At 42.2% G+C, this 22,967-nt stretch overlaps 1 protein-coding gene across 3 annotated transcripts in view; it reads left to right on the forward strand.

Moving 5' to 3' along the window:
* The first annotated feature begins 2,611 nt into the window (after window positions 1–2,611).
* Window positions 2,612–22,967, forward strand: part of JPH1 (junctophilin 1) — a 59,542-nt gene continuing 39,186 nt past the window's right edge. For 2 of the 3 annotated variants that reach the window (XM_081874299.1, XM_081874298.1), the window contains exons 1-2: window positions 2,614–3,138; window positions 9,186–9,942. In XM_081874299.1, the coding sequence (XP_081730425.1) occupies window positions 2,760–3,138; window positions 9,186–9,942 (1,136 nt within the window). In that variant the 5' untranslated portion in view covers window positions 2,614–2,759. Of the gene's footprint in view, window positions 3,139–9,185; window positions 9,943–22,967 lie in introns of all 3 variants that reach the window. The other variant, XR_014159510.1, reaches the window with a different exon arrangement.

Below are 22,967 nucleotides of genomic sequence, written 5' to 3' on the forward strand. Positions count from 1 at the left end.
GTTCAGCGCACTGTTCTCATGTGAATCCCACAGGACATAAATGTACCATAGATATGATTACAGGGTCCAATGCTGTGCCAGAAAGTCTACAAATTGTTCTCTTTGTGGCAACTTTGGACTGTCTGTATATACTAAGTTTGTTAATACAGTGGTACCTCGGGTTAAATACTTAATTCGTTCCGGAGGTCCGTTCGTAACCTGAAACTGTTCTTAACCTGAAGCACCACTTTAGCTAATGGGGCCTTCTGCTGCTGCCATGCCGCTGGAGCACGATTTCTGTTCTCATCCTGAAGCAACGTTCTTAACCTGAAGCACTATTTCTGGGTTAGCGGAGTCTGTAACGTGAAGCGATTTCTGTTCTCATCCTGAAGCAAAGTTCTTAACCTGAAGCACTATTTCTGGGTTAGCGGAGTCTGTAACCTGAAGCGTATGTAACCTGAGGTACCACTGTAATCACAAGCATTTCATGGTTTTCCCACAGCAAAGGACTCTACTTCCTATATTGCTCCATCGGGAGAATTACCCCTTCATTCCTGTTCTCTATTTGAGAACACATTTATCCCATGACTGCTAAGCTCACTCAGGTTCAGAAGACACACTCATCCAAATGTTGGTCTAACTGCTGCACCATGCTGAGATAAAAGGACTGGGGAGGAGCAAAGTGGGTGTGGGTCCTCTTCAGGAGCCCACACCTTAGTTTGGCTTATAAGAACATGAGAATGTTGGATCAGGCCAGTGCACCTTTTCTAGTTCAGCATCCTACTCTCATAGTGGCCACCCAGATGCGCCTGGGAAGCCCCAGCCAAAGCAGGACCTGTGCATAAGACCACCCTCCCCACTTGGGATTCCCAGAAAATGGCATTCAGAGGCAGTGGATCAAGAACAACATGGAGGCAGAGCATTTGCACCAGGCCAAGGCCAATTGGGGGACGCGGGTGGCGCTGTGGGTTAAACCACAGAGCCTAGGACTTGCCAATCAGAAGGCCGGCGGTTTGAATCCCTGTGACAGGGTGAGCTCCCGTTGCTCAGTCCCTGCTCCTGCCAACCTAGCAGTTCGAAAGCATGACAAAGTGCAAGTAGATAAATAGGTACCACTTCGGCGGGAAGGTAAACGGTGTTTCCGTGAGCTGCTCTGGTTCGCCTGAAGCGGCTTAGTCATGCTGGCCACGTGATCCAGAAGCTGTACGCCGGCTCCTTTGGCCAGTAAAGCGAGATGAGCGCCACAACCCCAGAGTCGGCCACAACTGGACCTAATGGTCAGGGGTCCCTTTATCTTTTCCTTTAAGGCCAATTGCATCACCTCTGTTTCTACGTTTGTTGACACTCTCGGAGAATTAGTGAGATGGATAACTGATTAGATAGTCAACAAAATGAGCACAGCAGGAAGAAGAGTTTTAGCCAGCACAATCCCTGCTATGCTCATTTTCTACTTGCAGGGAGGTGTGTTGTTTGTTATTTTAAACATTGGGGACCTTCACAAATGGAATACCTCAGCTATAGACTGAAGTGCGATACAGTGCATTCTGCTACCTCACCTTATTGCATCAGATACAGCGACTGGGGCACCTTCCTTTGTTGGGAAGATTGCGTGTGATTACTGATAGAGGTTAAAGGCAATGGATGGTTTGAGGTAAACAGAAATCGCTCTGGAATGTATGAAAGGGAAAAACCAGGCCATTGACAGTTTGGCTCCAGGGCTGGCGAACTTCCAGCACCAGTCCCCACCACAAGCTATCTTCACACAACTGGGAATTAAGCAGTAGGAGGGTTCAAAGCAACGTGAAACCTGTCATTTTAGAAATTAGCAGGTTGCTTCAAAAACCACACACAGACAAGTTCTCTCAGAAGAAGGGAGGAGCCTACTAAGGATCAAGCTTGCTTGTGCCTAAAAGCTTCTGAACTGAAAGCTTTCCTTTTTGAGTCTTAGATGAGTGAAGAGAGGTTGCAGAGCGTCCATGGTGAAGGAAATGCACTCTGTGCATGCTCAGAGCTCCTAGCTTATTATTACTTGATATGCTCTCAGCCCAAACAGAGTCGTGCCCAGCATTGCAAAGCAGCTATGGGGGTCGAACCCACAAGTTGTTGTCCTTTAAGTGCTGAACAAGTGCATCTACCTACCCCACACAGGTTGCACATCCACCATACACTGCAAGCGCATTGAAAGCACCTGTTTCCTCGCCTCCAGAGAATCCTGGGAACTACTAGTTTACCTCACAAAGCTACAGCTTCCTTTGCAGGATTGGGGGGGGGGGTTATGTGCTTTAAATGTGGTTTAAACGTATGGTATTATGGCTCCCCCCCCCCCGTGGTCTCCTGGTCGCTCCCTCACACCTTTGCCTGTGCTGAGGCGCCGGCAAGACCCCCTTCCCCCTCAAGCGGGATCCGCCTCACGCGCGCACCGGGTTTTTTGTTTTTTTAACCTCTTTTCCCCCGCTTCAAGAGTTCCGGAAACTGCGCGGCTGCCTCGCTCGCCTGAGGCACCTGCCCCGCCTCGCCCCCTCCCCTTCCCGCCTTTTTCCTTCTCCCGGGGCAGGAGCCGGCCGGCGGCCGGGCTTGGGTGGGGCAGGAGGGGACGGCGGAGGGGAGGAGCGCGGCTGAGGGCGGGCGCCAGCGCCGAGCCGAGGAGCGCTGCCTGGGACGGAGCGCTGGCATTTGTCGCGGGAGCCTCGGCAGGGGAGGCAGCGCAGCGCCCCGAGCACAGCAGCAGCAGCGGCGGCGGAGGAGCCGAGCTCGGCCCGGGCGCGCCCCGCTCCCCCTGAATGACGGGCGGCAGGTTCGACTTCGACGATGGCGGCACCTACTGCGGCGGCTGGGAGGAGGGCAAGGCCCACGGGCACGGCATCTGCACCGGGCCCAAGGGGCAGGGCGAGTACGCGGGCTCGTGGGCGCACGGCTTCGAGGTGGTGGGCACCTACACCTGGCCCAGCGGCAACACCTACCACGGCTACTGGGCGCAGGGCAAGCGCCACGGCTTGGGCGTGGAGACGAAGGGCAAGTGGATGTACCGCGGCGAGTGGTCGCACGGCTTCAAGGGCCGCTACGGCGTGCGCCAGAGCCTCACCACCCCGGCCCGCTACGAGGGCACCTGGAGCAACGGGCTGCAGGACGGCTACGGCGTCGAGACCTACGGCGACGGAGGTGAGTGCGAGAGGCGGGCGGGCGGGCGGGCGAGCAGCGGCCGCCAGGGGGCGCGCGGAGAGGGCGCGCCACGGCTTCCACACGTGCGCGTGTCCAATCCCTGGTCGCTGCGCCCGGCAGCTTCCCGAGTTGGTGCGCTCGCGCTCTCTTTCACTTTTTATTTTTCCGATCTTATGGTTTGACAAACGCGGGTAGCCGGTGTATTCTTTGAAGCGTCCCGCTTGCGGAAGGAAACGCGCGGCGCTCTAGGTTCGAGGAGCAAACGAGGAGGAAGAGAGCCTGCAAAAGTTTCGCCTTCCTCACCGCGAGGATTGCTCAGAGTCGCGTTTTCTGTAAAAAGTATAGATCCCACCACCGTGCATAGGTGGCAACCGCCGCGAAGCCGATGGCCCTTTGTAGCTTCATGCAAAAAGTGAGAGGCGGCTGACACCCTGCTGCTGCTGTTGATCTTCCGCCATCTGGGAATGAAACAGGCGCCGATAAGGGAGTATTAGCACATTTGTACGGCTTGTCTTCCACAGGCGGTTTGCAGCGCAGACAAGAGATAATGCCCCCCCCCTTTTTTTCCCCCTTTCTTTTGCTACAATCGCACAGTTCAGTTCATCCAATACATCCGAGTGTGGGCTGTTGTCCACCAAAGCCCTATGCCACAATATATTGGTTAGCCTTTAAGCTGCCATAAGACTCTTTGTTGTTTTGGCTGCAGATATTCCTCTGGAATTTCCAAATTGCATTAGATCCTCCCTTCAATTCTCCTATAAGATGACATTAAAAGAGTGAGGAAAGTCCACCCTTTCTGCCACTCTGATTGTTTTGACAGTATGTTAAGTTGCTAAGGGAGATCTAATCTGCATTAAATCATTTTTGAGTAAGCACCCTGTTATCTGCTTGGGCACATAATTGCAGTAGGTGTTGTGGGATGAACTGAGTATGGGCTGCCTGACTTAAATTTAGATGGTTGCCTAGGTTGCCTTCAGACATCCTTTTCCCACCTCAGCATTTTCGTGCAATACAGTTGCTTAGGTCTCTCCTGAAAATCCTGAACGCAGTTTTTAGCTTGCTCAACATCATGAGTTTGAAGCTGCATGTACACCACACGTTTAAAGCACACACGCTCACACACCACAAAAAAGAATCCTGGAAACTGTAGTTTACCAATCACAGAGCTACAATTTCCAACACTCTGAACAAACTACAGTTCTCGGGATTCTTGGAGGAGGCAGATGCATGGAGTATTTAAAATTAACTTTTACAAGGGAGAGATTAAATGTTACAGGACTGTGTTTTCAGGATTGTTACTTTTCTTCACCAGCTGATAGAAATATTTCCAATATTTTACCTTTCTGGAATGCAGAACCTTTTTGCAGTTTGTTCTTCTGTGCCTGACAGCCAATTCACACAGTAGCAGTAGTGTGTTAGCCCTTGACACCATGCTCCTGAGCCTGCTACTGGGTAAACCTCATTCTGGTTTAAACGGAAGCTGTGTCAAGATAGCGCTGGTTCCCTAGAGTGGCATCAGGCTAGTTATCTTTTCTAGGCCACCCTCCCTTATTTCTTCTGGGGTGTTCAATCAATAATTAAATCTCAACAAAAGCAAGGATCAAATAAAAAGCCGCTGTAAAACAAATAAAATCCAAAACAAAACAGATATGTGATGAAATGACAAACAGGAATAGCTTGGGGCCAGGCAAGCTCACCAGGAGAGTGCATGCCATAGGCAGGGTGCAAAAACCAAAAGATCCCTCTCTGCAATTGCCATCCGCTTAATCTTGGGTAGTGGGCAGAAGGTCCTCAGATGAAGGATAGAGGGCATAGTCATATTTGTGTGGAACAAGACCATGTTCCCATGGCATTTAGGGATTCATAGGTGGCAACCAGGACTTCAAATTGTACATTGTTAGCCGCCCTGAGCCCGGCTTCGGCTGGGGAGGGCGGGATATAAATAAAATTTATTATTATTATTATTATTATTATTATTATTACATGGCAATAGGCTGGCAGCTTGTGTAGATTTTTAACTACTGGTGGGATGTGATCACTATAGATGTTTACAGTCAGCAGCCTAGCAGCTGAATTCTGAAGTTCCCAATAAATCTCCAAAGGCAGCCCCATGTGCAACGTGTTTTAGTAGTCCAACTGAAAGTTTACCAGGGTACGGAAGCAAATTGTGAGCAGGGCATCTGCATCAAAAGAAGTTGGTGCACCCAGCCATAACTGATGAGTTTGACAAGACCGAATAGTTATGTTTTGAGAGCAGTGAAGATGGTTATTGTTCTGAAAGCACTTACAACATATTTTATCATCGATATCTGAAATGTGAACTAGCCTTGCATCTAGGGGGGAAAGTTCCTAATTTCTTCTGGCAGCAAAGTGAGCATAACAGGGGGCATGAAACAGGAGTTCATTTAGGTCAGTTAAGAGTACATCTTGTCCAGATAAATTGTTTCCCTGACATACTGTACTTGTGTCATATTGAGCACTGTACAAAAAACAAAAATAGGCTGGATCCTTGCCATTTACAATTACAAAACTCATCTAAAGCTGTTGAGCTGCTTCTGATTTATTCCAGCCCAAATGTATAATTGGATCAATCTCTTTAAAATTTCAGTGCACTGCATACATTAATCACACAACCACCTCAAGCTATGGGAGAGGCAGGATAATAATATTTAAAGTAAATAAAACTTGGGCATGTTTATCTTGCTTGTGTTAGCAATTAATGCTGCATAACTAGTATGTAGGAAGTTTGCGGTGGTACATTATTCTGCAAAATGTGGTTGGCAACACAAAAAAGTCAGTGTTTTAATATTCTAATCCAATTGCCCTTCATTTGGATAGAATTGCCATTGATTTCAACAGAACTTACTTCCAGGGAAGTATAGTTAGATCAGTGTTTCTGAAGCTTTTTTTTATGAGCCACAGTTTCAGAATAAAAATTTCCTCATGCCACACCATTTTTTATTGATAAAAAATACACTGGAAAACAAAAGAAAACAACTCTTAGCAGTGCTTGATTTAGAACACAACTGCTTTATAGCATGATCAGGGGACATCCAGAAAGTATAAAACAATGCAGCTAGCTACAGAAGAACATGAACAATTCCCAAAACATAATTATAAATGAGCCTCTTACACCTGTACCATAAGTATATATACAAAGGTATCACTTGATGCTCTCATTTCGAAAAATTATCTATCCATATTCCACAAATAAAAATAATTATTTTGATACTATACTACACTACACTACACTACACTGAAATGCTCAAATGTTTCTTTGATTGTCCTTGAATCTTCCTGCCACATTTGCTAGCCTCTCCTGCCACACCCTTTGAGAACCACTAAGTTAGGGTATTAGCCTAACTGCCCTGTTCTCTGCATGTTTATTGGCACACAGTGGGACTTACGTAATTCAGTGAAGAAGCGAACTGCATATTGCATATTAACGCACACAACATTCCCCAGAACTTCTTCAAAAAAGAAAAGAAAAAGCTGTTTCTGGAGCAGGAAAGTGGCCACTGCAGCGGGGGAAGGACATATGGCTCTTCACTTGCCCATCATTTCCCTGCTGTACATCATTTCCCACATGCAGCTAGCCTACCTGGCCAGTGTGGGTTGTTTTCATCATCACTCAGAGAGGATGAGTTAGCTCTTGACTGGTGGTAGAAGAAGAACAAAAGTCCATATATTGCCAGCTTCAAAATATGACTTTTTATTTTAACATTGCAAGACAAAACCTCAATTTTCTGGCAGATATCTCTAGATTTAGAGCATAAATCTGAGTGGTGCTTCAGCATATCCTTTGTGTTAAATAGAGACTAGCAACATTTTTAATGGAAAATGTTCAGCAGAATCCTTTGTGCAGGTTTACTTGGAAGTTAGTTTGACTGTAGTATGGTTTTCTCAGCGTCAGAGTTCTTTTGTCAAAAGACTAGTTCCTAATTCTCATCCAACTGGCTATGCAATTTTATTTGCAAGGCTGGATTGTATAGTGATCTGCGTGGTGGAATGTTGTGTGCTTTAAAATCTAAGGTTCGTGTGTTAAACATCATTAATGAGAAGTACCAAACATGCCTTTCTGTCGTGTTTGTGGGTGGCCGCTTTTTCTCAGCTGTTGGAAGAACAATATGTGAGAATAAAAAGTAAATATTAACTATGAAAGATAAATATTTTATTGCTAAGGAATACATTTGCCAAAACATCAAATGTTTATTTCAAATGGGTTTTTGTAGTTTGTTGACATTGTTTTAAACAAAAGAGAACCCTAATCTGCATCTTGCTTGTTTTAATATTTGTAGTTCATATATTTTATACACTATATATATTATAATCTTTAAACTATGGGTTGTATCCAACTAAGGTATGGATATTGAAATCAATTGACTTATTTGTATTGTTAGTTATTTCAATGTGCCTATTTTGAGTATGATTCATAATTGGCCAGGAGTGTTCAGATCTGGGTACTGGAATGTTTCTTAAAATACTTTTCAGGTGACATGAATTTTATTTTTTCTGCACCAAGGATATGCAATAAAATATGTGTGCTGTAATCCTAGAGCCTGCTGTATATTAAATAATAACTTAAAGAAATGAAATACAAAAATGTATAGCAAAAACATTTTAAATCTAGGCTGAAACTTTTTTGATATATTTTGTTGCATTGATTGATGGTTTAAAAAAATGGGAATGATAAATCAGCACTGTCAACAGAAAATGAAATAGGAAACCATATGTAAAAAATGTACGTCAAGATATGCATAAGTTAATTGTATGACCACTCAAAATCACAGGCAGAGAGGCTTCATTGCTCCAAGAAAGTGTCCGACAATACATGTTATGCCCAAATTATCGAAAGTTTGGGATGAGTAAGGCTGCAATTGTATGCATGCTCACATGAGAGCAAATCTCTTTTAAAATCAATTGGCCCCAGTGAACAAGTTCAGCATTGTCTTTCACATATCTTTGAAGGCAATAGAACATGTTAGTTAGTTGCAACTAACTTAAATCCCAGTGCTTTAAATTAGTTGAATTTACAGGCATTGGGGTTTAGATGCCAGAAGCTTACTCAATGGCCTTGGGAATGAAGCTTCAGACATGAAGCGCACTGAGTAAACATAATTACTTACTTACGTTACACCATGATGCTGTTAACAGCAATGGAGATCCTGTGGCCCATGGTTCAAATTAGGACTGCCAGGCCTCCAAATTTGGCCTGTGAGGCTCTTTGGGGCAAGCCATGCGTTAGGTGTGGAGATCTGTTATCTCAGATCTTAGAACTTACTACTGCAGTGTTAAGATGAGAGATAAGCCTTTGCTCTTTGACAGCAAAAGGCAGCAGGCAAAGGCTTATTTCTTAATGCTGTGGTCCCATAGCCAAATAGGGTTGTTATGAGGGCATAACAAGTTAATGGCTCATATACATTCACTGAGTTCTATGTAGGGTGCCTTTGTACATGAGTCATTCCCAATGGATGCAAATATGATAAATTTGATACCTCATTATCATTTGCCAACATCCAGTGAGATAATTTAGGGTAGCCTGTGGATTTCTAACCTGGTGGCATGTCTCATCAGGAACAGGAAGACTGGTAGGCCTCGCTATACCATAGAGTTCAGCCTGTGATGCTACCAGTAGACTCAAGGTAAAACCATCCCAGGGTTCCAGACTGGGGACAAAACAGAGTGAATACTATCTTCTGGTAGGCATGCTGAAATGAATGTCCACCAGTTGAATTATCTCGGGTTTGTGTTTGTGCTTATCACATAGGAAATAATTTTAAATACTTTGATCAGCAGATTCCATGCCACATTAGAATAAGCATTTGAAGCAATGTATATGATATATATAGATCATGGATCAGTTCCTAATTTGTTTAGGCTTTTTGTTATTTTCTATTTAAATCACTGGGGGCGGGGGGGGAGAAGCCTTTTCAGACTGTGCTTATATAGTGGTGAAAATACGCAAGATGAATTTCCAGCACTGCTGACAAACTAAAATCATTAGATGTTTATTCATTTTCCTTGTTTTTTCTTATTTCTTTGGAAAGGTACATACCAGGGACAGTGGACAGGAGGGATGAGGCATGGCTATGGCATGCGGCAAAGTGTCCCCTATGGCATGGCAACTGTGATCCGTTCTCCCCTCCGGACATCTCTAGCGTCACTACGTAGTGAGCAGAGCAATGGCACTATTCTACATGATATTACTTTGGACAGCCCTGCTGGAACAAGAGGAGGGTTTGTGTTGAATTTTCACAGTGATCTCGAAGGAATTGGTGGTAAGAAGAAAGGAGGCTTGTTCAGAAGAGGATCCCTTCTCGGTAGTATAAAACTTAGAAAATCCGAATCAAAATCGTCGATTTCTAGCAAACGCAGCTCTGTCAGGAGCGATGCTGCTATAAGTAGGATTAGCTCTAGCGATGCCAATTCTACCATTAGTTTTGGAGATGGGGATTGTGATTATTGCCCAGCGGAAGACCACGTTGATGCCACCACAACAGAAACGTACATGGGCGAATGGAAGAATGACAAGCGCAGCGGATTCGGTATAAGTGAGCGCTCAAATGGTATGAAGTACGAAGGGGAGTGGCTAAATAATAAGAGGCATGGATATGGATGTACCATGTTTCCAGATGGCACCAAGGAAGAGGGAAAGTATAAAAACAATGTTTTGGTCCGTGGAATAAGGAAGCAGCTTATACCCATAAGAAACACAAAAACTAAAGAAAAGGTGGAGCGTGCACTCGAGGGTGCCCAGCGGGCATCTGCCATGGCAAGAACTAAAGTGGAAATTGCAACCTCAAGGTAAGCCATTTCAAAGCATTTTATTCCTTGCTCTAGTGACACAAACCAGAAACATTTTGTTCGCTAATATATTGGCCAAAATGGTGCAAGTGCAGGTTTCAGTTACATTTTTTACAGTGGAATTGCATAGTGTGACCCTTGGAAGATAACTCGGTTCAACAGTTTTGAGGAGGCACTGGAATGAAACAGGCTTATTGGATTGAACTAGATTGCTGTGGCATTATAAGCATTTATTTTAGGGTGTCTTGAGTGGACAGATCCAGTTAGGAACCATATATGCATTCCCCATCAACTGATTCTCAAATATTCTTGGAAATATTTCTAGCTACTTGCCCTGTGATCACCTATGAATGCAAAGTGTATCTCATCTTAATGAGATACCATAGCATCCTCTAAGGATTCTCCATATGGGCAAGGCCCCATCATGATAAAAGTAGTGGGGAATTGGTTTGACATTTGGATTAGTTTGCATCACTGTTTCAAGAAGTATGTGGGACGTAGGTATTTGCCATAGATGTGACCTGACAAAAGTATCTCTTGAAAGCCATATTGATTTGTTACATGAGTGTTCTATAAATGCAACATTGTATTGGTTTTTCATCTTTTATTTTGTAAGCAGCTGCTTTGGAAGCGTTAATGCTGAAGAGTGGGATACAAAATGAAAAAGAAATATATTTGGTGTACAAATTAATACAAAGCTTCCCGAGTATTTATTTCAATACAAATTGTTTTTGAGGGCCAATTCATGCTTCTCGCTAGTTGCAGCTGCCACCTGCTGGTTTTATTTATTTATTTTGTTTCCCAATAGCTTTCCAATTCTTTTTTCTCTTTCGAATTCCCTTATGTAGGACAATATTTCCATGATTGTAGAACCTATTAATGGAAGATAAACATTTCAAACCATAATCCTACAAAACTCTAACGGTATTCTCAATTGTAAATTAATTCTTTGGTTAGGAACATGGAATTGATGAGTTCTAGGAAAACCCGTTTTGCAAGAATGATAAGGCTAGATTGCTGGGAAATGATACGGATTGCACTATCAAAAACATATTTTCATAATATGTGAAATTATATGGTGGGGAATATTATGGAGTACTTGCATTTCAGTCTTAGCAAGAAAATATTCTATAACTGAATTTGAAAGGATGTATTTGTATTGCACTATTTTAAAAAATGACCTTGTACAATTGACCCCTGACATTTAGAGTAAATCATCCTGCTTGTAGGTAATAAATCTTAAGTGGTACATTCACTGTACATGCAGCAATGGGTTTGGGTTTTTTTTAAAGTAAGAGCTAGGCAGAATTCATACTTGAATTATGTGATGAAAAGCAATTTTTAACAAATCTTAACAAGCAAGTGCATATAGAACTCTGGTTTAAAAGTCTGCACCTTGAAAGGAAATGTACATGATTATGCAATTTGCCCTCCAAGGAATGTTGGTACTTGATTCCCTAAAGAAGTAAGGAAGAACTTGGCAAGCATTATCAGCTAGCAAAGTGTTGCATCAATAGCTTAGTCTAAAATGTGTTCAAGGAACCATCTTATTAGACTTCAGATTAACAGCTCAAACCACCTTTTTAGTTTTCTCTTAGTAATGTATAATTTGAAAAATGGCCTAGTCTCCCATTACCTTTGTAATGTTTGCATTTTTTAAAAGAGGAATTCAGTTTTTGTTGAATTTTTTTTAAATTTTTGTCACCAGGGATTTGTGATGGAAGGCCACATTTGCAAGTAACACTAATGTATGCTTTATCAAGCTGCACTGTGGATGAATTCAGTGCTGTCCCATGTAGCCTGAGCAGTCCCACTTCACTCCTCCCTTTGTGATAAATAAATTACAAAGAGGCTAGCTGACCACTAGCCAGCTTGAAGTCATGGTTTGTTGTAGACTTAGCAATCCTGGATTTTTTTAGGGCAAAGCAAACCACAGTCCTGGGTTTGGAAGTTACACTAAGCTACCCTCTGCAAGGTTTGTTTACCTGCTCATGGAAGGGAAGAGCAAAGTGTGGCTGCATGCACAATATGGCGCAATAAATCATGTTTTTACATCTTAGTTTTGTGTACAAATGCAACCATTATTAGTTTTATATGTCCTGAATCAGGTCATTGATTCATCTAGATTCTAGACCACTGCTGTCTGCTTTGACTCACATCCACACTCCTGGGTCTCAGTTAGTCTATGCTAGTCCTGCCACAAATGCATCTCTTTCAAGTGGATAGGTCAGGAGTTGGAACTGTGGACTTCTGTATGCAAAGCATGTGCTCTATCACTGAGTGATGGTTTCTTCTTCCCAAAGACGTAAAAGGTCCCCCTATGGACTTACTTTTGAAAATACTAGATATACAGAAGCAGTATTCAGTGGAGCAGCAATCCTTGAATGTATTCCATACCTCTGGTGTAAGACAGCTTCTTTAGTGCTAATAATGGGTTGACTTGAAACAGAATGATTAAAGATGACTATTGAAAAGTTGAATTGAGGGCCAAACTAGATGTTGCACTGTGTCTAGTTTTCGACAGGTATCTGTGTGTGTGTGTTATTTTAAAAAGCTGTATGCCGTATGCTGAGAGTTTGGCCAAAGGAATGGCAGGGGTGCTGATTAACCCTTTCACACCTAGCTGTTGTTTTGCTTGAAATTGCTTGTGGAAGAAGATATGGAAGCTGCTTTTATATCTATCAGTCACTTTTCTATGATGTCTGGAAAAGCAGCATGGGGAGAGTTTGTTTCTGACTGGGTAAAAGGGCAAGTGGGTGAAGGTGTTAGTAAGAGTAATAATCTTAGTAATAGGAAGATAAGAAGTAATCAATTGCTTCATTAAAAAAGTAATACTAGGGCACTTTTCCATAGCCTATGAATATGCATTAGTTCAGGGGTTGCCAGTATGGCGCCCTTCAAATGCTGTGTGTAGGAACACTCCTCAGCCCTTGCCAATGGTCAAGGATGATAAAAGGCTTGCAGGCCTTGCATTATGGCTTGCAGATTTTGGAATGTAAATGTGTATACTTTCAGCTCTTGTCTCCTTCATTACGTATTTGCTGAGTATTACAGTGATAGGCATATTACACAAGCTGGTAAAAATAACTTTACTGGGCATCTTGGCCCAGTAAAGTCCAAGTAAGTTTGAAACATGACTACAATATGAAATTAAATACTGGGGTTTAAGAGGATTAAAAAAAAAAAAAATCTTTCTCCGATTGGAGTGTTCCATATGCAGGCAGGTGTAGAGTACAGCCAGACAGAAAACATTCTGAACCCAATTCACTAGGGGTAATAGTGGAGGATGAAGGGTGCTTTATGCAATAATTATTTTTATTTCTGTAACTGTCGTCGGCATGGATATTCTAGCCTTGCAATAACAGTTCTTGCTCACACAGAGACCAGGAGATGGAGTGACATTAATGACGGAGAAAGACCCCCAGTTCTTTGCGGTTGGGGATATGTGAGCTGTGTGTTCACAGTCTTGTGGCAGTGCAAAGATTCTTACTGCTCTGTTAGGTCTTGGTGCCAGCTCACATATTAAGCAGAAGTCCAAGATTGCCACAGAGTGAACACTCAACAGGAAGCTGCAGCCAGTCACAGGTCTCTGACAACTGCACTTATATAGCAAGTGTTTGCCTTGTTCACACAGAACATAATTAGGTAGAAACATAAAAATATCTTAGGTGTACATCTATAAGAAATAGTGTGCAGATTTACCCCGTGAACATGGCATGTGAAATCATCAGTTTGCAACTTATGTGGCAGTAGATTCTAGTCAGCTAGTATATAATATTTTTGCAAAGAGAATATATAATATTTATTTGGAAGCCCAAATCTGTAACTTCGAGACCCTGCAGCAAGTTGATGTAGATCTTGTTACCATATAGCTAAGAGAGACCACAGCACCACCCACATCCAAACCACTGAGCCTCGTGGGCCTGACGATCAGAATGTTGGCGGTTCAGAATCTGCGCGATGGGGTGAGCTCCCATTGCTCTGTTAGGGCATCTGCCAACCTAGCAGTTCAAAAAAAAGCATACCAGTGCAAGTAGATAAATAGGTACCACTTCAGCAGAAAGGTAAATGGCGTTTCCATGTGTTCTGGCACTCATCACGGTGTCCTGTTGCACCAGAAGCGATTTAGTCATGCTGGCCACATGACCTGGAAAGCTGTCTGTGGACAAACGCTGGCTCCCTCAGACTGAAGCGAGATGAGCGCCGCACCCCATAGTCACCTTTGACTGGACTTAACCATCCAGGCGTCGTTTACCTTTACTTTTTACCTTATAGCTAAGACAATTAGTATATGTAAAAAGTGAACCAGGATGAAATATTTAGTGGTAAAAACAGGATATATTAAGGATCACCTGATTCCTTATATCCTGGTCTGATCACTGATTTTTGGGGGGGAGGAGGGATCTTGGTTAGCAGTCCCCCATGGCTCAGATACATGACTCATAACTGCAATAAGCTGTCTATTCAGTGTAGTGGGCGCAAGCTATAGAACTCTCTTCCAGCTGAGGGGAGACAGGCACCCTCTCTGCTGAACTTCAGGTGCATGACTAAGACTTTCTTCTTAGAAGGTGTTTAGTTTTATTATAAATGGTTATTACCATATTTTTCGCTCTATAAGACGCACCAGACCACAAGACGCACCTAGTTTTTGGAGGAGGAAAACAAGAAAAAAATATTCTGAATCTCAGAAGCCAGAACAGCAAGAGGGATCGCTGCGCAGTGAAAGCAGCAATCCCTCTTGCTGTTCTGGCTTCTGGGATAGCTGCACAGCCTACATTTGCTCCATAAGACACACACACATTTCCCCTTACTTTTTAGGAGGGGAAAAAGTGAGTCTTATAGAGCAAAAAATACGGTATGTTTTGTGACAATATGTAGCAAAAACCATTATACAAGGATGTTTGCATCCTTGCTTCTCATGCCAAAAGGGGGGGGGGGAGGGAGGAAAGCAAATGGCATATGAAGAAGGGAGAGAGACAGGAAAACAAAACTCTATAATACCATGAATGAGTTAAAAGGAGGGTGGAAATCATCATTTATTTTGCCATTCCAGAAATGTAAAAACAAGCCCCACCTCTCTTGATGATTAAGTATTGCATTTCTTTTATATGTAATTTTTATCATTAAAATAGTTCACCAAGTTTTCCTTTAGCAATCAGTTAAGGTAGTGGGATCTTTATTTGTCCCCTTTTTGTGCAATATACTGTTTTGCTGTTGTTAGCAGTAGCAATCAGTTGTAAATCAGTATTAATGACTTAAGGGTGAAGCATCAAAAGGAGAGTTTTTTAGGGTATCTTGGGAGATCATAACCTGTACATATTCATGTAGTATTCAGTACTTCTGTCCAGAAAGGTATTCTTAAAACATCTTTTTTTTACTCTTAAATCTCCTTACAGCAGGATAAAAATATCCTAAATTATGGTTAGTATATTAGTATTCCTTAATATACCGGTATATATAATTACTGCACGTTTTATGGCTCTTTAACATCTAAGATTTTAAATAAATGTGCACTTTTTATTTCAGAGCAAGTAAACCATGGACACTAGCTTTCATTAAAAAGATCCTTCTCTGTGGTGACACATACCTGTAAGGCTGGAGAGAGAGAAAAATACTCCACCAAGCAGTGGAAGCAGAAATTGCAGAGAAAGCATATTGTCTGAACCCAGCACGTTACACTCATTTGCATGTTGGATAGAGTTGCACTTTTGTGTTTTAATGTAACTGTAGTAGGTACAGTGGTACCTCGGGTTACATACGCTTCAGGTTACATACGCTTCAGGTTACAGGCTCCGCTAACCCAGAAGTAGTACCTCAGGTTAAGAACTTTGCTTCAGGATGAGAACAGAAATCGTGTACCAGCGGCACGGCAGCAGCAGGAGGCCCCATTAGCTAAAGTGGTGCTTCAGGATAAGAACAGTTTCAGGTTAAGAACGGACCTCCGGAACGAATTAAGTACTTAACCCGAGGTACCATTGTATAAAGTAATGAGCAGAAATATGACTAGGCCACTTCTGCTTTCTCACTCAGTAAGAGTGCTGGTGCTAGTTTGCCCCAAACATAACTGACCCCTAGTGGAGCAAGGCTCGGAGAGCTGGTGTTTTTATCTTTGTGAAGGAGAGAAGATTGAAGGGCTGAACTAGTCTCCTGTTGAATACTACAATTACTGGCTGAAACACTACTGGCTGAATTCATTATTGTTGAAATCCACCTAGGAGGGGAAGCTTGGAGCCACCCTTGGACCTTGCTTAGCAATTCCTTTTAGCTTGGAACTTGCAGAGCCACAGAAACCATCCTCTCTTGCCACCTGCTGAGGTCTCCTCTTGAGGCACACCCTACTTACTATACTACTGCTCCCTCCCTGCTTCTTTATGGAATGATCTCCCCTTGGTGATTAGGCAGGCATCAGTTGTAGAGTACGTACAGCATGCTATTTGCTCAGGCATTCCCAGGCCATTAGTGCCAGTTTTAGCACCCAAATATTAATATTTTACTAGCATGTTTTTTATGGATGTGTTTGATGATTTGTTATATTGTTATATAACAATATTTCTTATATTGTTTTGGTTGTAAATTACGTTGGTATTGTCGTGAAGGGGGTATAGAAATAGTTTTGTAAGTACATAAATGTAAGTTTGCCAACTTTTTTTTTCATTTTTAGAAAAGAGGCCTTGTTCCTTCACTTTTGTACAGATCCTATATTAGGCAATTAATAACTAGTTCAGCCTTTGGCAACCTGGTGCCTTGCAGATGTTTTAGACTACAATTCCCATCAGCCCCAGCAGGCACACACTGATGCAAGTTGTAGTCCTAATTAGGAGGGCACCAGATGAGTGAAATCTGAACCAATGTGTTTAGCACAGCCCTTAAGCATGATGGTTGGCTAAAATGAAAAGAAAATGGGTTTGAATCAAGCCATATTTATTTTAAGCATCCCCCTACACAGCTTTTAATATAACATTCCTAAGGCAGCTAACATATTTTAAAACCAGTAACAATTGTTTAAAGCAATACAATGCTTGAGACATTTAAAACCCCTAAAAGGCCAAACGAAAAAAAATGTTTTTTTACTGGATACTGAAAGTCATCAGGCATGGTGTCAATGACAGGAGCCAGGATGAGGTCAGTAATAACTCACATGGTGTCAGTTGTTAAGTCTTAAGTCAAAAAAACAAACAGCTCAGGAGGCCAGGTCTAGTGAGCACAGCAACTCTTTGCGGTAGCTCTTGCTTCCCAGTGCTCTTTAAGACTACTCCCCTGGTTCCTTCCCAAGCAATCTGAGACTCCTCCATCTTGCTTGTCTTTGGTCCACCCTCTTCATACCTCTTTGGGTTCTAGTAGACCAGGGGGGAGGGGAGCTGGTCACTGCAGGAGTGGGAGACAGACTGACTTCTTTACCAGCCTGACTCTTCTCTGCCTCTTGGGCCCCCTCCTCTCCAGCCTCTTCTTCTGTCTCTGATTCTTGACTGCTTTCTGCCATAGAGTCTTCCTGCTCAATAAACCCCGTTACCTTTTCAGCTTCCAACAGCTCCTCCCAGTCTGCTCCCTCTTCTCCCTCTGACCACTCATTGTCATCCCACCACCAATCCACTGGCTCTGAGCCTTCTTCCCTTTGGGGTTCTCCAACTAGTACCTGCCACCACCACTCCCTGATACATGGAGCCAAGTAATTAGATAAGAGTGGGAGCACCATGAGTCAGTCCACTAGCACGGCAGGTGTCAAATGTACATGTCTTAGACCAGGTGTGTCTAAATTGTGAGCTTCCAAATGAATCCCCTCATCCCCTAAAATTGGCAATTCTGGCTGGGGTTGTTGGGGGTTGGAGTCCAACAAAATCTAAAAGGCTTCTGCTTCTCCACTATTGTCCATTTGTGGCTCTCATAATTAAAACAAATGGGTTGTATTCAATGTGGTGTTAAGTAGATCATTGCATCAGTGCAAGGATTTCTTCTTGCACAATTGAAACATCTCCCTATCTCCTCCCACGTATGTCCCTTAAATCTGTTCTGGGGGTTCCTTCAACCCTCCAAAATAGATTTGGGGGCGGCACAGGAATCTTTGTTGTGCTAGTGGTAATCCTTGCATTAGTGCAACCTTTTACTTTCTTCTTGAAAGCAAGCTGTTAGTCAGAACAGACAAAATGTACTCATTTCTACATGTTTCAGTTAATTACGTTAGCAGTTGCAGTTAACATATGAGCCAAAATTGGTTCCAATGCTCGGAATGTCAGCTGCAAAGCAGAATCAAAGTTATGGCCCTGAACCCCGATTTTCTGGTCAACTCCATTACCAGCCAACTATACTTCAGTCTTGTGTGGAGTGAGCTTCAGTTTGTTGGCCCTCTTTCAGAACTTTTCTGACTTGAACACCTGTTCAGAACATCTTCCTCACTTGAATTTGATGTAAATGAGAAATAGAGCTAAACATCATCAACATACTGATGGAACTTCAAATCCCCAAACGACCTCTCCCAGTGGTTTTATGTAGCTGTTAAACAGCAGGGGAGCCAAGGTGGAAACCTGCTGAACCTCACAGCATTAATGCCATCAGGCAGAGCAGAGCAGCTGTTGTGCAGCACCATCATCTGGAAACTATCATTCAGGTAGGAGTGGAGTCATTGAAATGGAGTGCCTGCAATTACCGGTATTTGGCCCTCCATTCTCAGATGTGGTGTGCTAAAATTGCAGACGTATCAAAAACTGTATTTTCAGTTGCCTTGGGCAATAGCATTGAAGCCGATTGTTTGAAGGAGGTTTGTAAAAAAGACTGGGCAATTTAACTGCTGATCTACCTGCATTTTGGCACACCTGATTATATCAAGCTGTAGTCATAGTAGCAGACGTACCTCTACTTCCTAGCTGCCATGTAACTATAATGCAGGTTTTGGCAACAGTGCACCCAAGTCTTAAGAAAATCATCCGTTCCCTCAATTTCAGGATAGTTTGTTAATTTTAAAGAACTAGCAAGATTTAAAATGGTGTTGCTTGATAACAAATTTCTGTTTGTGAACTTAGATTTGTAACGAGCATTCTACTTGAGATTCAGTCACCAATAAACATTAGCAACCAACCCTGCCAACCGTGTGGAATTATGTGCAGGGCAGACAACTTTCCACTCTGGATTAAGCTGACGCTACAAGTCTCACTTTACGCAAGAACTAAACTGGGCACTTGTAAGACTAGTGCCTAGCAAATCTTTAAAATGCTTTACTTATTATAGATGCAATATGAATTTTGTGTTTAGGAATAGGATTCAGCTGATGCCGATGGTATTAATATAAGTTCGCTTGCTTTTGTACCGAGCTGATAGAACCTTTGAGCACAATGCTTGTAAGATATGAAAATGCCAAAGTTTACCCACTTTGATTGGTGGTACTGAGAGCAAATGCTATTGATTTGTTGTAACTTTTAGATGTCATATGCCCTAAAAGCTGGGCTAGAATTCCTTTAACTATTGCTTGTTTATTTTAATACGGACATATTGAATGAGTCAGGAAACTGTTTGACAACCATTGCAATTGATTATCCTAGTAGCTGCATTTTGTACCAACTGCAATTTCTAATCGGCCTTTAAAGGCAGCCCTAAGTAGATAGCATTGCAATAGCCGAATCTGCTATAACAAGTACATGAGTAGCTCAGACCAGGTAGGGTCATATACTTAACCAATGTAAACTCATTTGATGGAGCTGCATGCTGTATAATTGAATTTGTGGTTCTATTGATTGCTGCCTGTTTGCCAGTAAGATCCAGTGGGAAAATGGTAGAATTTCATTCCAGTCCCAGAACAGTTACAGTCGAACTGGCTGACCTTGGGTAGAATTAGTTCCCTTTTCTTCAACAGGAATAACAGTGGCATACTTAATGGAGAATAATACATTGATACCATAAGCCTAAGCAATAGAGTTTCTGAATAAAACAGAAACGTGATGTAAAGTGCAAGCACCTTTTGTTTTATTTTTAGTCTGACTTTTCAGTCACATCTCAGTTCATAGAGTTTACAGAATCAGGTCATTGACTTTGTACTGCCCTGGTTCCTTTAATGTAAGTGAAAACAGCTGATTAATCTCATCTCCAAAATTGTATATAAAGATATTGAAAACAGAAGGTACTGTTGCTAATGGGGGGGGGGGAGGGAATGGTAAGCTCACACTTTTGACTGAGAGAGCTTAGCTATTTGAATATTTACTGCTATTTATTCCTTTCACCTCTTCCAATTGCCATCCAGAACTAAACCACTGTGTTATAGGACTGTGAGAGACTGCTGTGCCCTCAAGTATATTTGTGCAGTTCCCATTGATTTCTGTGGAAGTTGGTCATGCATATGTCAGGACAAAATTAGATTGATTTGAGCTGCAACAGCAGAACAAACAAAAACAGAAAACATGTTCACATTATAGAAGTCGAGGAATTTGCTGGTTGAAGTGCACATTTTCATAAATAAAACTGACTGCTTGCTAGATATTTTGTAGCTGTGCAACTCAGGCCCACATTCCTCTTCCTTCTTTTATAAGTTTTTATCTTAAATCCCAACCCCCATTTTAAGCTTTGACAAACTGTCTATTTCATTCAGAATCCCGTTAAAGTCAAAGGGATATGAGTGAGTACAATGCTCAGCGCATTGATCAGTCTCTTTGGCTGGTTTGAATTCTTTCTCAGTAAGGGGGTCAAAAATGTTAAACAAAGGGATATGTCTGTTTTAAACTCAGTGTTCAAGGTGACATTTTCACTATTTGAATATTGGCTGTCCAGAGGTCACTAGGCTTTATTGTTCCACCACATTTATATGGGGTGTTTTCTGGGGACTAAAGTATTGTTCTGGTTATGATATGAATGTCATTATATTCAGAGATGAGTAGAATCTATGATCTCCTGGAAACTAGGGCACCACTGGAGTAGAAAGGAGCTGCATCACCAGAGTAATAAAGAGCTGATCATTAATTTATTTATTTTCGGGGGGGGGGGCAACTTCATTACCCAAAGAGCACAACAAGTACATCTACATAACAAAGGATATGCACAGCATAGGAAAGACATGCTATTCATATAATGTGGATTTTGTAATCAAAGTGTCGTGCAAACATGTACAACATGCTACCAAAGCTTCCATCACATCACCTACTTCAGGGGTAGGAAACCTGCAATCCTCTAGCTGTTGTTGGACTAAAACTCCTATTATTCCTGACTAGCTGGTTAATCTGCTTAAAGCTGATTAGATCCAAACAACATCTAGAGGGCCACAAGTCCCCCCTCCCTGTCCCCACTGGATCATAATTAAAAAAACACCAACCACTTTTTAAAAGTTCACTGGACAATATTGTAAGAATGTTAGCAGAGGAAATTTTCTTCTCCACCACTCATTGCTGCAGCATAGATTCTGTAATGAGCTCTTATTTGTACAGACAGACTCCACAAGACTTTCGTCACTTCCACTCTAGCAGTCTGTCAACTTCCTGTATTTTCCTCAGCTCAGATGTGTATCAAGGAGCCAGATGGACTATGCTCAGGGGAAATGGATGCTTAGGAATGATCATGTCAACTATGAGGGTCATTCTTGCAATTCACATAGTGACTAGGGATTTGACAGGTGCTTAATAAGCCTTACCAACAAAAAAAATCTCATCAATGTCTTCCAGCCCTGCAAAGTAAAATAGTTTCTATAGACCCAAACTTGAACAAGAAGTGATCCAACCATGACATTAAAAAACAACAACAAAAAACCCTTCTTAGACCATCATCTTCTTGCCTGGTAGGGGGAAAAAACACAGATCAAGAATATGTCATGAAAGCTATGAAGTCTTGAGTCAACCTGGAAGTGGTGCTCTTGATTATGGATAGTGAGTTTCTCCATAATAGTCATATTGGAAGTTTTTTACACCAATCCAGAGAGCACCTCCATCAGCTTAGTCAGAGAAATTGGTGGACAGTGATGTGAGACATAGTTCAACAGAATCAATACTTGTTGTAATAATCTTTCGTAAACCTTTTTGAGTGATCTGCCTGAAGAGTGGTATATAAATACCTTAAATAAATAAATGAAATCCCTAATCTGTTTTGTGCACTGATCAAAAGATACACTCCTGCTCTCCATATGGTAGATGGTACTTGCCACTTGCCACTAACTACATTTTTGAACTTAAGAAATGGGTGATAAATAAACTAAGAAAGCAAGTGACTGTTACAGCAATTTGCAGTACTTAATACATAAATAATGTACATGAAAACATAGGAGCACAATTTTCTTTTTCTTATTGCATAAATGGTCTTGAAGGATGCTTATTAAAGACCCAGTGTCTTTAATTGGCTTCCCATGAGATAAACAAACAAACTTGGAACTTTGGGTATATTTACATAGTTGCAAAGTTCCAAGTTTCTTTATCTCAGGGGTCAGCAAACTTTTTCAGCAGGGGGCCGGTCCACTGTCCCTCAGACCTTGTGGGGGGGCCGGACTATATTTTTTTTGTGGGTGGGGGGGAATGAACAGATTCCTATGCCCCACAAATAACCCAGAGATGCATTTTAAATAAAAGTACACATTCTGCTCATGTAAAAACATGCTGATTCCCGGACCGTCCATGGGCCAGATTTAGAAGGTGATTGGGCCAGATCCGGCCCCTAGGCCTTAGTTTGCCTACCCATGGTTTATCTTACAGGAAGCCAATTTGCCTCTTAAGTACCACAAATGTTGTTGTTGTTGTTCACAGCTGAAAATATGAAAATAGCCAGTGAAACAGCTACAGAAGGCAAACACATTTATTATGCAAACTCATCCTTAACAATTGGCACCTCCATCCTACCAATTCACACAGCGCTTTTGAGACATGGGCCAATAATAGTCAATGTAGTTATGGAAGCATCCTGTGTAAAATAACATAATACCATAATTACACTGTGCAATCAGAATATGTGTATGCATTATTATTGCTTTCCGCTTTTCCTATGTTGATAGCTGCATTGATTCAATGGGATTACATAGCACTCCAGTGTGGATGAAATACAAATAGCAATGGGTTGTTACTTGTTTGTCA

This window comes from Podarcis erhardii, assembly GCF_964252035.2.
Source record: "Podarcis erhardii genome assembly, chromosome: 8".
Taxonomy (NCBI): Eukaryota; Metazoa; Chordata; class Lepidosauria; order Squamata; family Lacertidae; genus Podarcis; species Podarcis erhardii.